The sequence below is a fragment of the Tachysurus fulvidraco genome, chromosome 23 (genome assembly GCF_022655615.1).
Source record: "Tachysurus fulvidraco isolate hzauxx_2018 chromosome 23, HZAU_PFXX_2.0, whole genome shotgun sequence".
NCBI lineage: Eukaryota > Metazoa > Chordata > Actinopteri > Siluriformes > Bagridae > Tachysurus > Tachysurus fulvidraco.
This window is the reverse complement of record NC_062540.1, coordinates 7,801,099-7,815,393: the sequence shown is the minus strand read 5'-3', so window position 1 is coordinate 7,815,393 and position 14,295 is coordinate 7,801,099. Positions and strand designations below refer to the sequence as shown.

The following is a 14,295-nucleotide window of genomic DNA, read 5'->3' as shown; positions in this document are numbered from 1 at the left end:
AAAAGGCCAGCTGAAAACATAGACACAGCCAAGTTCACAATATTGTGGACATTGTATTCTCTTCATTGTATACTTCTGAAAGTAGAGCAAATATAAGTAAGGGTAAAGAAAATTCTTCCTTTTTTTTCCCAGTGACCAACCAAATACTAAAACACTTTATGTCCCAGGACACCAAACAATGCAAACAATGTACATTGTCCTTAGCTATTATGTGATCAAGCATTCCTAATTTTCTCTCCAGTGTTTCTAGTCGTTGTTGTTTACAGACCTCAAAACTCTCCGCTTCTCAAATTCTATTGTATATGTATTCTTATTCCCCTCACATTTTTGTAAATATTTTATTATATCTTTTCATGTGACAACACCGAAGAAATGACATTTTGCTACAATGTAAAATAGTGAGTTTACAGTTTGTTTAACAGTGTAAATTTGTTGTCCCCTCAAAATAACTCAACACACAGCCATTAATGTCTAAACTGCTGGCCACAGTAATGTACCAGGAGAGTAGGTATGAACAGTAGGTATCTGTGGGGCATCCTCAAACAGAAGGTGGAGGAGCGCAAGGTCTCTAACATCCACTCAGTGATGTCATCATGGAGGAGTGGAAGAGGACTCCAGTGGCAACCTGTGACACTCTAGTGAACTCCATGCCCAAGAGGGTTAAGGCAGTGCTGGAAAATAATGGTGGCCACACACAATATTGACACTTTGGGCCCAATTTGGACATTTTCACTTAGGGGTGTACTCACTTTTGTTGCCAACGGTTTAGACATTAATGGCTATGTGTTGTTATTTGGAGGGGACAGCAAATTTACACTGTTATACAAGCTGTACACTCACTTTACATTGTAGCACAGAGTCATTTCTTCAGTGTTGTCACATAAAAAGATTTTTAAAAAATTTCCAAAAATGTGAGGGGTGTACTCACTTCTGAGAAATACTGTATGTATACTAATGCTCCTGCATTAGAAGTGTGGTCTTGGGTGAATAAAGGTTACATGTGTAGATTCTGCTGGTGCACAGATAAAAGGAGGAAATATGTAGTTCCTGGGGGAGTGCTGAACAAATCCACAGTTTAGGACATGTGGGTGCTCAAAATGGGGTTCAGCAATTTTCTTCTACATGATGAAACTCACACATGCATTCAATGCTGTGCAATGCTATGTCCTGTGCAGGTCAAACAACAAAGCTGCTGGGGTGCCAAAACAAGCAGAAGGGAATCTAATATCTGATGTGCTTTTGAACTACTGTGGACTGCTGTGATGCCTGCACAACAGCATATCCAGGAAGTGAGGCCTTCACTTTAAAAGTAATGTACCAGGACAGTAGGTATGGATCAAGAATCACACCGCTTTTCCGTTCGTACCAAAATGGTAATACCCTTTAAAAGTTATCTTTATTGTTAATTTGGGAATGTTTTTTTCAGTCATGTAAGATGTAGATACATGCTTTACACTATAAAATGAAGTTATTGTCTAAATACAGACAGGGTGGCTCTGAGAAGAGCTTTTTAAGAGTGCAGAGTGATATAGAGAATAATAAATTAATATTACTGAAAAGACCTTAAGATAAATGTAAAAGCATGCCCCCTATATTCACATCATTCATTCATGGACATTTATAGACCATAAACATTTTTTCTATCAACAGAAATTCAGTAAAAACCTTTTTGTCATTAACTCTCAGTTCAATGCACAATACATTACAATACCTCATGTAACTGCTGCTATAATACTAAAGTGCTCATTCCAGTATTTCTGCACATGCAATATTGCACATACAGTATTTACACTTGTCAGTGCTGCTTTTGTGTATTGTTTTTTTGTGTAATGTCTTTTGTATAATGCCTTGTATTTTTTGTTTAACACTGTATTTTGTCCTGCACTGTCTTTTTGTCTTTTATCTTTCACTGTTTGCACCAGGCTGAACAGATGCACTTTATGTGGATAGGACTACTTACTAAAGTCCTTATCTCTGTCTTTGTTTTATGTAGCACCATGGTCCTTTGTCTCATTTCACTGTGTACTGCAACACCTATATATGATTGAAATGACAATAAAAGCTTCTTGACTCTTGACTTGACTCATGGTCACTCGTTAGCTAAAAAAATTGCAGCTATAGAAATCCATCTATATTTCCCTCCAAAATTTTCATGGCATTATAGGATGTAAATCAATATTATTACACCTACATTCTAACAGAAAAACCTGTGTAGTGTGTTATAGCTAGCTATTGCTGATTAATTTAAGTGTGTGTATACCTATATATAGACAAATGTTTAGGCACACAAGTAGTGAAATGATCTCATGCGGCTCTGCTGAATCATTTAAAATCTGTCAATGTGTTATCCAGACTTGATCAGAATCAGAATCAGAAAGGTCTTTATTGCCAAGTATGTTTTCACATACGAGGAATTTGTTGTAGTACAGGAGCTCCACAGTGTAAACAGAATGGCAATGATAAGAAATGAACACCTATACAATAGACAGTTGATTTACATCAAGTCAAACTAAATATCTCAATAAGTAGCCATTTGTATCAATTAAATTTATTGTAAATAAATTTTGTCCAAAAATTTTACTTAAATAATTGGTTTAAAACAACCTTCATCAATGGTAAAAATGTAAGGCTTTTATAGTGCTTCTCTCACCTCTTATTAGAATTTACAGGGTTTGATAGCAGTTTGGGCTTAGCTTTCAGCTCAGCCATTGGCTCCATGGTGACTGCTATCTTGCTCTCCTTGTTGACCCTCTCTGAATGATTCCAAAGCTTGTGTTTCTGCAGGTGGACCTTTGTGGTGAACGCAGCCTCACAGTATGGACAGCTATAACTGAACTTCTCCGCCAATGTATCCTGAGAACACACGGACAAAGATTGACCTGAGTATACACTGAAAATAGCCACTGAATTTGGCAACTGTACATTTAAAGCAAATATGTATTTATGTTGTATAAAATATATGTTTTCCCTGGAATGTCAGTCAGCTTACCATTAAGGTCAAACAAATTAGTCTGCTGCAGTCACCTGCATTTAAGCTGTCAAAACTTTGTATTTCATTGTTTATCAATCTGTTCATTAAACACTTTTGGTAAACTGGGTGAAATTAATGATCATTAATTCTATCTTCTTCAGTATCATTCTTTTTCAACACCACTTTACATTGGTCAATATCCCATATCCCATGATCACTAGCATATCCCATGATCACTAGTAATGGGGGACAACCTGAATAGGTACTGTAGCAGTTCATCTATCCCAGGATCACTAGGAATGGGGGACAACCTGAATAGGTAGCAGTTCATCATGCACACACAATAAAACACTCATTTACACTTACACTTACACTCAGGAATGAAAACTTTGGATATAGTAATAACTGTGGAAGTTTTTTTTTAGATAACCTTATTTAATCAAACTAAAAACAAACAATAACATTAACAAAGCACTAGTGATTATAAATCATCAAATATAAATACAGTGTAAAAAAAAAACATTGTAAAAAGTATTGCAACATATCTGAAAGTACTGTAACTCTATTTAGTGTTCCTATACACTTTGTAACGGTTCACGTGTAAGTCACACCTAAACCATACACGATTAAATGGGGCCCCACTCCCTAATACAGTTGTTATACCAGAAAACAGACAGACACACCAATATAAACCAACCCAAGTGTATTATACAAAATTTATATTTACCAATATATACAAAAACAAATATATACACACAAAAAACCAAAGCCATGAGGTGTGTCCGTGTGCGTGTGCGCGTAGGTGTGTAGTGTCCTTTAAGGCCTCGGTGAGTATAAATGTCCTTATATGGCGCAATCTCACCGGATGTAGTGACGTGATAGGAAGTCCGGCTTGTGGATGGGTGTACTAGCGTCCTCACCGGTGAATAATCCGATAAAGGGAGGAATATTCCACAATGAGTCTCTCCGCGCTAAACAACCCCCGAATAATCCACACCGAAACCGCGAACCCTCCTTACAGTATCAGCTGGTGCACCAATCGCCATTAACCTCGCCACCCCGAACGCCGTCGGCCAGCTTCCTTATATGGGGGGGGGAACCCAGAAGTGAAGCGATGTCGCGTGACGTCATCGGCGGGTCTCTTAAGAGCGGTAAACGGGGCAACACAAATGCAACAGAATATATTACCGGTGTACACAATCAGGTAATGCTTACTCTATACAACATTTCGGCATTAAGCCATTGTCACCTTATGTGGCTCTGCTACATAGACCCCCCCCCAGCCATCGGCGCCGAAGGAGAGCGTCCATACCAACGTTTTAGGTTAACCACATTTACAATTTCGTTTTTAGGTGGGTTTCCGCAACAGACTGTGTAATTTACTGGCCCCATTCTTTTTTTAATTTCAGCTGGTCCCTCCCACTTGGGCACTAGCTTAGCAGAGAATTTATTTGAGGCCGAAGAGAGTGGGTGCGTTTTAATCCAGACTAGATCGCCCGGCTGGAACTGCGCATCCTTCCGTCGAGCATTATAATATCTAGCGTGTCTAGATTGTTGTGCTGCCACTCTACGCTTTACCTCCTCTGCCATGATGGTTTGCCTTTCAATCATGTTGTATGCGGCTTGGTCGGGTGAAGGTGGTTTATGGATAAGCCGTTCCAGCGGACCTTGTAACTGCCGGCCAATCATGAGCTCTGCTGGTGTTTTGCCGGTGGTCTCTTGATGGGCCGTGTTAAGGGCAAAGCGGAACTCAGGTAACCACTGGTCCCAGTTTTGGTGGTATATTCCCATATAGGAGGCAATCATTGTTTTTAATGTCCGGTTTATCCTCTCAGTTAGATTAGTTTGTGGGTGATAGCTGGTGGTGAGTTTCTGGATGCTTCCCCAGGCCTTACAGAGTTCAGAGAGGACACAGGAGGTGAATTGAGGCCCTCGGTCCGATACCAGATATTTGGGAACCCCCCAACGGGTAAATATGTCTTCCCTGAGAATTTTGATTAATTTCTGAGTTTTACCATCTCTAGGGGAAACATCTCTACCCACTTAGTGAAATAGTCCACTATTACCAGGAGGTAAGTATTCTGCTTCTTGCTCACTGGGAAGGGCCCCATTAAATCCATCCCCAGCATGTGGCCTGGTTCTTGGACCTGGGTGCTTTGCAGAAAGCCGCTGGGTTTTGAGTTTTCTGGCTTGTATTTCTGACACACCTCACAGCCCTTGACGTACTGCCAGACGTCTTTCCGGACAGAAGGCCACCAAGCTACATCCAACAGCCTTAGCAGAGTTTTCAGCCTACCCAGGTGTCCTCCTAAAGGGTTGTCATGGAAGTAGTGCAGGAAACCAGGTACTAATGATTGAGGGACCACCAACTGGAACTTCTCCCCCTGGTTCTTCAAAGGAATCCGGCGGTATAACACCCCCTGGTGGACCTCAAAGGTGATTTGCTTACCCTGGACCTTTCTGTCTTTGCTATCTGCTTGTAGATGGGGGATGTTACTGTCGCTGCCTTGTGCAGTAGCTATTTCGTCTAGGGTGTGAGGGATGTCGGAGGTATATCTGAGAGGTGACATGACTAGACAGGGTACCTCTTTAGCCTTTCCAGGTAGGTAAGCTCTGGACAATGCATCAGGCCCTAGGTTAAGACAGCCTTTCCTGTGGTGTACCTGGACGCAGAACTGTTGTAGGCGGAGCGTCCAGCGGGTCAGACGTGAGGAGGTCTTGAGGCAGTTGAAGGCCCAAGCCAGAGCTGCATGATCTGTAAAAATGTCACACTGCCTTCCTTCCAGGTAATGTCTCCATTTTTCCACAGCCCAGACCACGGCTAAACACTCTTTTTCGGAGGTGGAGTAATTCAACTCTGCTCCTCTTAGGGTCCTCGAGGCATAGGCCACCACCTTCTCTCCTTCCGCTGAACTCTGGCTAAGTATAGCTCCCAGGCCAACGTCGCTGGCATCTGTATGGACTTGGAATGGCAGGTTGAGGTCAGGCTGCACCAGAACGGGTGGGTTTTGTAAGGCCTGTTTCAAGTCATCCATAGCTTTCTGGCATTCAGGGGTCCATTCCCACTTCACTCCTTTCTTTTTTAGTCGATTCAATGGAGCAGTGATGTCTGCAAAGTGAGGGATGAATTTATGGTACCAGCCAGCCAAACCCAGAAAACATTGCAGTGCCTTGAGGTCAGCAGGGGAGGGATAGTGTGCAACGGCCAGCATTTTTTCTGGGTCGACCTCCACTCCCCTCTCAGAGACGATATGGCCCAGAAATTTCAGCTGTCGTTTGAAGAAATGACATTTCTTCATATTCAATGTAAGGTTAGCTTGACTCAGTCTTTGTAATATGGCATTTAGATGTTGAGAATGGTGTTTCAAGGATGGCGAGTATACTATGATGTCATCAATGTATACGAAGCAGATCTTCCCCCTCAGATCAGCCAGGACCTTCTCCATGAGCCTCTGGAATGTGGCAGCCGCGTTCTTAAGCCCAAATGGCATGGAGCGGAATTGGTACAGCCCCTTGGTGGTGATAAAAGCAGTTTTTTCTTTGCTCTCCTTCTCCATTTCCACTTGCCAGTAACCCGATTGCAAATCCAAAGTGCTGAACCAGGAGGCGCCTTCCATGGATTCCAAGATGTCGTGGATGAGCGGCATTGGATAGGCATCAGGAATGGTCTTGCTGATAGTCCACACAGAACCTGTGGGAACCATCAGGTTTAGGCACGAGGACTACTGGGGACGACCATGGAGAGAAAGAAGGCTCAATAATGTGGTCTTTGAGCATCTGGTCGACTTGGTCTTCAATGATCTGTTTCTTGAAAGGAGAGACTCTGTATGCTCTGGACTTAATGGGGATGTTGTCGGTCATGTGAATGTTGTGTCGAACCACTGCGGTTTTTCCCAGGTTACCGGAGGTGGTGTGAGGCCAGTTGGACATCAACCTTTGCAGCTCCTCCTGATTTCCAGTGTCCCAGGTAGGGTTAATAACAGGATGCAGGGGAGCTAATGCTGGGTGGATCAACGTGGGAGGTAAGGCGTAGTACAGACTCAGAACAGCTGTTGGATCAGACGGCGTAGGGGCGGTCATGGTGTTCAGCCCGGGAAGGCCATGGGATGGAAGGAAGGGGTGGTATATGTAACCCTTTTCTGTGTCGAGAGCATACCGGCATCGTCCCACCTCTAGGATGGCTCCGGTAGCCGTTAGAAAGTCCAACCCCGCTATAGGTGGGAAGGCCAGGTGGGCATCCTTCATTATGTAAGTGTCCACTCCACACTCCTTTTCATGCCATTTATAGCTGACCGTCCTTTTCTCCACCGCTTGGTGTATCTTTCCATCCGCCATGATGAATCTCTGTGTGGACCGTGAGGTGCTTGTGGGGGTCTCTCCGGTTAGTTGTAGCCAGAGGTTCTCTTGCATTAGAGTATAAGTGCTCCCTGTGTCCAGTACAGCGCTCACCTCTTTCCCTTTCACCGTTACTGGTACCAGCAGAAGTGATGACAGCACCTGGGGTTGAGCGATGGAGACCCCTGCCAGGTTTTTGGGGGAAGAGCGATCAGTCGGCCTCTTGCTGCTCCTTTCCTTCCCGTTCTGCCCCACCTTCTGCCAGTAGTCTTTCGCCCCAAGGCAATCCTTCTCCACCATGGACCCAACCTTCACCAGTTGTTCCACGGTGGTTATCGTTCCCCTCAGGCAGCCTGCAACTCTCGGGTTGATGTTGTTGAGGATACGTCTCACTAATTCGTCCTCTGTGATGTCGGGCTTCCACTTGAGGCAGAGGGCTCTGTAGTCATAGGCGAAGTCTCTCAGGCGTTGTCGAGGTTGCTGTACCAGTGATCGGAGTTTGTCTTCCACCTCCGTGAGGTAGTCATCTGGTAGGAACGCCGCCATAAAAGCCTCTTTGAAAGACTGCCAGTCCGTGACCTTTGTTTTTTCAGCCTTCCACCAGCTCAAAGCCGATCCTCTCAATACAGTGCTCAGAGTACCAATTAGTTCCACACTGGGGAGTGGTCTGATGTCCAAGTAGTTTTCACATTGCTCGATGAAGTTTAGTACATCTGCCGTTTCACAGGCATCACCAAATGTGGGAAATTCCAGGCGGATGGGAGGACGAGCACAGAAGGACGATATATTGGCTGCTGCCGGAGGGGTAAGCTCACTAGAGGGTTGCCTGGCAGTAGGAGTCGCAATGCTATAGGTGGTATTGGTAGGCTTGGGTGGAGGCACTTTAGCTCTGGTAGCTGGAACCGGTGTCTTGGGAAGGTGGATGGGTGTAACGGGAGAACTAGCTGGAGTGTAGGCCTGTAGTCTGGCGAGGGTGGGAGTGCTTGTCAGTCGCAATTTCTTCATCTGACTTTCCCATTTTGCATCCCTCCTTAGAAAACAGTCTGTCACCGCTCTTTCCAGCTTCTCCAGGGACATCTGGAAACCCTCCTGCAACTCTGCTAAGCCAGCGTCCACTGCCTCCCTGAAACTGGTTTCCCGATTTAGGGTACTCTCAACAGACTGCTTGAAATCGTGATTCAACGAGTGTACCTGTGAGCTAAGGGCCAATAAATCCACCTTAAGCTGCGCAATATCAGTTTGCATTGTTTGTATCAACTCAACATTCATCACACAGCTTTCCTCATTATTATCCTCAGACTCATCACCATCAGAAATATACAAAGAGCTAAGCATAGATGTTATTTCAGCTGTTGGATTACATCTAGTTACAAATGGGCCTGCAGTAAAATCTGCATCAGGACTGGCATTAGCAGTGTTTTGTTCATTAACAGGAGTGTTGTTACCACTAACCACGTCAGCATCTATAACAGTGAGTGGTGTGGTCTGTTCTGAATCCATAGTAAAAAAATAACAATACAAATAATAATAGCAATAATAGTAATAATAAACAAAATATTACAAAAAAATGCTAAATAAATGGAGCGGCCCCCCGTACGGGCCACCACTATGTAACGGTTCACGTGTAAGTCACACCTAAACCGTACACGATTAAATGGGGCCCCACTCCCTAATACAGTTGTTATACCAGAAAACAGACAGACACACCAATATAAACCAACCCAAGTGTATTATACAAAATTTATATTTACCAATATATACAAAAACAAATATATACACACAAAAAACCAAAGCCATGAGGTGTGTGCGTGTGCGTGTGCACGTAGGTGTGTAGTGTCCTTTAAGGCCTCGGTGAGTATAAATGTCCTTATATGGCGCAATCTCACCGGATGTAGTGACGTGATAGGAAGTCCGGCTTGTGGATGGGTGTACTAGCGTCCTCACCGGTGAATAATCCGATAAAGGGAGGAATATTCCACAATGAGTCTCTCCGCGCTAAACAACCCCCGAATAATCCACACCGAAACCGCGAACCCTCCTTACAGTATCAGCTGGTGCACCAATCGCCATTAACCTCGCCACCCCGAACGCCGTCGGCCCGCTTCCTTATATGGGGGGGGAACCCGGAAGTGAAGCGATGTCGCGTGACGTCATCGGCGGGTCTCTTAAGAGCGGTAAACGGGGCAACACAAATGCAACAGAATATATTACCGGTGTACACAATCAGGTAATGCTTACTCTATACAACATTTCGGCATTAAGCCATTGTCACCTTATGTGGCTCTGCTACAACTTGTCACGACTGAAGCACCTGCCTCGCTCCCCATGCTCCAACACAGAGAAGCGTCTCCGGAGTACTAGCCACTTCCGGACTGCATTTTCCACAATTCCCGAACCGGGGCTAATTACACCTCCCACGCTACTTAAGCGCACTTCAACTTGACCCTGGTGCAAGTCTCGATTTGCTTTTGTAGTAAGTCTGAGCGTTTCCATGTTTGTTTCCTGTTCTGGTTTTTGACCCTGTTCCTGTCTTTGGTTTCTCGATTGTTTGCTGCCTGTCCTGACCTTTTTGCCTGTTTCCAGTTTATGATTTCCGCCTGCTCTACGTTGTTGTGTTTGCCTGCCCTGACCGTGCCTGTTTTGTCTATGATTAATAAAAAGCTGCAAATGGATCATCAGCCTTATGATGCCTCGTTACAACACTGAAGACATCTGAATTTCAGATCAAAAGATTAATGTGATGATAGATTAGAAATATAACTTTCATTTCCTGATACTTACATCTAGATGTGTTAAACAACTTAAAGCATTGGACGTTTGATGTCAGACCAAACATTTTAGGTTATTAGATGTATTATATATAACCCTAACCCTAAGTCTTAAAGAAAATAAAACTTGATATTCGGGTGCACCACCTAGACCCAGTCCACTGCCCGATTGTTTCAGTGCTGGAATTTCTTTAAGTCAAGTCAAGTCAAGTCACCTTTATTGTCACATCACCATGGCACATGTGCCATGGTGAGTGAAATTCTTCGGAGCAAGCTCCAGAAATTGCAGAGCCATTTACATACAATAGTAAGAAACATAAATAGAACAATTTACAAACAGGTTAAAAAAATGTGCAAAATGCTCAGTACCATTATTTCAAATGCAATAGGGAAAAAGCTACCCTCAGTCGACTAGTGAGGGTTCGGTTGCTGCGGAGACGTCTTCCTGAGGGGAGCAGAGAGAGCAGTCTGTGGGACGGGTGGCTGGAGTGATTAGTGAACCTCCGAGCTTTTCTTATACACCGCCTGTTGTAGATGTCCTGGAGGGAGGGAAGCTCACCTCCAACAATGTGGCTGGCAGTTCGCACGACCCTTTTCAGAGCTTTACGGTTGCCAGCAGTGCTGGTTCCAAACCAGGCAGTGATGCAGCCCGTCAGGATGCTCTCTATAGTGCAGGTGTAAAATGTTCTGAGGATGCTGGGGCTCATTCCAAACTTCCTCAGCCGTCCCAGGAAGAAGAGGCGTTAGTGTGCCTTCTTCAGCACTGCGTCAGTGTGTGTGGACCAGGTGAGATCCTCACTGATGTTAACACCCAGAAACTTAAAGCTGCTCACACGCTCCACAGGTGTCTTGTCGATGGTGATGGGTCTGTGTTCTCTGCTCTGTCTCCTGAAATCTACCACCAGCTCCTTGGTCTTTTCAATGTTTAGTGAGAGGTGGTTCTTCTGACACCATTTAGTCAGGGTGCTCACCTCTTCTCTGTAGGCCGTCTTGTCGGTGATCAGGCCTATCACCGTTGTATCATCAGCGAGTTTGACTTTATGCTCACCTCTCAGTAGGGTTAGCCCCCACAAAGAGCACAGGGCAGCTATTTCCATTGCTACACACCCATACTTGGAGTCTCCATGGGGAGGCACCCTCTGGTCTCCCAGTTCTGGCATGGTAAGAACATCTGAGGCCTTCTTACAGACTGCAAATTCTGTCATCTGTGCTCTGCGTTTGAGTCCACTTCCCGAGCCTGAGTGTTCACGTGTTTCAGTTCAGCTGGGGCATTCCTGTGAAGTCATGACTTAGTGTCTTGCTAACATGGGTTACACACATAAACTGGGAAATAAAATTAAAACTGTATTGAATGTGGTCAGGCTTAAAGATTCCTTAGTGTGCTTAATAGCCCCATAACCCAAACTAGCATCCAAAACACTGAAGTTGGGAACTCCTTGCTTCTCTATGCTGAAGCTTCTTTTGAGAAAAGTGCACCTTTGTGGGTGGACTACTGGGAATGCAAATGGGACTAAGTGTATGGTACACTCACCATTTAACAGCTCAGTCCCTTTGAAGATATTTGCAAACTCCAAACTCCTTTATATACCATGTCCTGTAAGCATTTGTCACACCTTGATGTATGAACTGTGCCTCTTCCTTCTCTGCTTCTGCTGGAGGGTGCGTGATTGCCTTCACTTTGATTGGCCACCCTCCATGTTTGCTTCTGTTGCCATATGCCTTCTTGCTTTACACAACATTAGGGTGCAGTAGTGGTGCTGTCCTTTCAGCACCCGGGCGGCAGTCATGTGAGGAGCATGTGTTAGCTATTTGGTCACAGTGTGTCCCCTGCCGCTGGACTTTGGGCCCACAGGGCATACCATCATGACAGACCATCTCTGTTGCCATGGTGTTCCCCTGCTCTGAAGAAGTCCTTCAAAGAGGGGAACAACTGAGCTATCAGTGCATAGATTGCATCAGCTTGTGCTCTTTAAGCATTGCCCAACATGGTACTTTTCTGTCCATCATCAAAACTACAGTGCTAAATACATTTTTTTTGTTTTTTAAAATTATCAATTAAATTAATGACAAGTCTTGGATAGGTCACAGATTCCTAATAACATTGGCTTTTATGCATTGTTTTTTTGTTTTCAACAATATTTTTTATTGATTTTTCTTTAATACTAACCACAACCAATAACCAAATTACAAAAATTGTATCACCAAAAATAAAATAAAATACAAAAACCTTCCAAATATGTTAATCAAAACAGCAGCAGTTAAAATTAAACAAAACAGGGGAAAATAAAAAAAAATAAATAAAAATAAAAATAAAAAAAATAAATTTGCCCCACTCAGAGCCTTATTACATGCATCATTTTATTTCTTAAGGAAATCAAATAAAGGTGCCCACATCTCTTCAAATTGCTGTACTTTACCCCTTGTAATGTACGTTAACTTCTCTAAAGTAACACACATTGCCATCTCTTTGATCCAAGAGTATGCAGAAGGTATTTCAGTCTCTTTCCAGCTCAAAGCAATCATCCTCCTGGCCTGCAGAAGGCCAAAGTCGAAAAGAGTCCTCTGATTGTTATTGACAGAAAGATGATCTGGGTATATCCCCAGAATACAAAGTTTTGCAATGCATGGTATTTGAGTTTTTATGATGTTACTCAGGGTACTGACAACCATTTTCCAAAAATTTACCAATTTAGGGCACTCCCATACACAATTAATTAAAGTTCCCTTCTCAATTAAACATTTCACACATGTGTCTGGAATGTCCGGGGACCATTTGCTAAGCATTTCAGGGGTTATATATGTCCTCATCAGCCATTTATGTTGCAGTAACTTCATTCTTGTATTAATGGTTTGTATTTGAGTTTTTAAGCATGCTCGTGACCACTCAGTTTCCTCGATATCCTCTTTAATGTCCAAACTCCAAGCGCTCATTCTATCTTTACTAGATTCCTTATCATATGAGATAAGTGTAGCATATAATATAGAAATTTGGTGCTTCCCATGTCCATGTTTAATCATAGTATTCTCCAGACAAGACAGCGGCGGTTCCCGAAGGGCATCACAATGCTTTGATGAAATAAAATGTTTCAATTGTAAATACTTAAAAAAATGTTTTTGAGGTATTGAATATTTCATACTCAGGTCATTAAATGTTAACAGAATGCCTTTGTCATATAAATCTCCAATTTTTTGCACACCTCTACCAGCCCAAACCTTAAAACCTGCCCGGAATGAACTGTGCATTACCCCAAATAGGAGAGAACTGAGAAATAGAAGGTGTATCACCAATATGTTTGTGAGCTTTGAACCATATATCAATAGTATTCTTTAGGAAAGGATTTGTTGTTTGCTTTTTCAAAGTCTTTGGGTCTGATTAATATAAGTATAATCTTAATGGAAGTTTAGATATTGTTTGTTCAATAGAGACCCAGGCTGGAGGAGACTGTGTGAGGAAGTAAAACATAGCACATCGAAGCTGAGCGGCCCAGTAATATGGGGTCAGAATTGTTTCGTTATTCTGAATAAATACACTATGATCCACAAATAAATATAAAGAGTTTCACAAATATTTTTACAAATTTCAAAAAGAAATGAAATTCACAAATAAATAAAATGGGATTTGCAAATAAAAAAAATATTTATAAATTGTATTTATTTGCGAATTGCTTCCTGCTCATTTGTGAATCGCGTTCTGTGCATTTGTGAATCGCGTTCTGTGCATTTGTGGATTTGAAACATTTCTAACGTCAAGACGTGCACAAGAATTCACAAATAGGTGGACTCCGCCCACCGTCTACTCCAGCCAATCGGACAACGGTCTCGTGGCGCTGACCAATCGTGGCACGGTCTACCTCAAACCAATCACGTTCTGATTTACTCACACTATCACAGTGTAATATGTACTGCAAAATACGATTAAAAAAAACAAATAAAAAACATCTGTCGCAGATTCCAGCCCAATCTGGTAACCCTGTATGGATTGTAGCCAGCACTAAGGGTTAGTTCAATTCTGCTTTCTTTGGAAACGATTTCAGCATCATCAATGGGTCCAGGGGTAGTGTGAAGAGCGAGTAAATCAGAACGTGATTGGCTGGAGTAGACGGTGGGCGGAGTCCACCTATTTGTGGATTCTTGTGCACGTCTTGACATTAGAAATGTTTCAAATGCGCAAATGCACAGAACGCAATCCACAAATGCGTGCCGTGATTCACAAATGCACAG

General features: G+C 43.1%; 1 protein-coding gene across 9 annotated transcripts in view; it reads right to left on the bottom strand.

Moving 5' to 3' along the window:
- znf512b (zinc finger protein 512B) overlaps positions 1-14,295 on the bottom strand; it is a 111,264-nt gene that overhangs the window by 58,233 nt on the left and 38,736 nt on the right. For all 9 annotated transcript variants that reach the window (XM_047806967.1, XM_047806971.1, XM_047806964.1 and 6 more), the window contains one exon: positions 2,651-2,853. In XM_047806967.1, the coding sequence (XP_047662923.1) occupies positions 2,651-2,853 (203 nt within the window). The remainder of the gene's footprint in view (positions 1-2,650; positions 2,854-14,295) is intronic.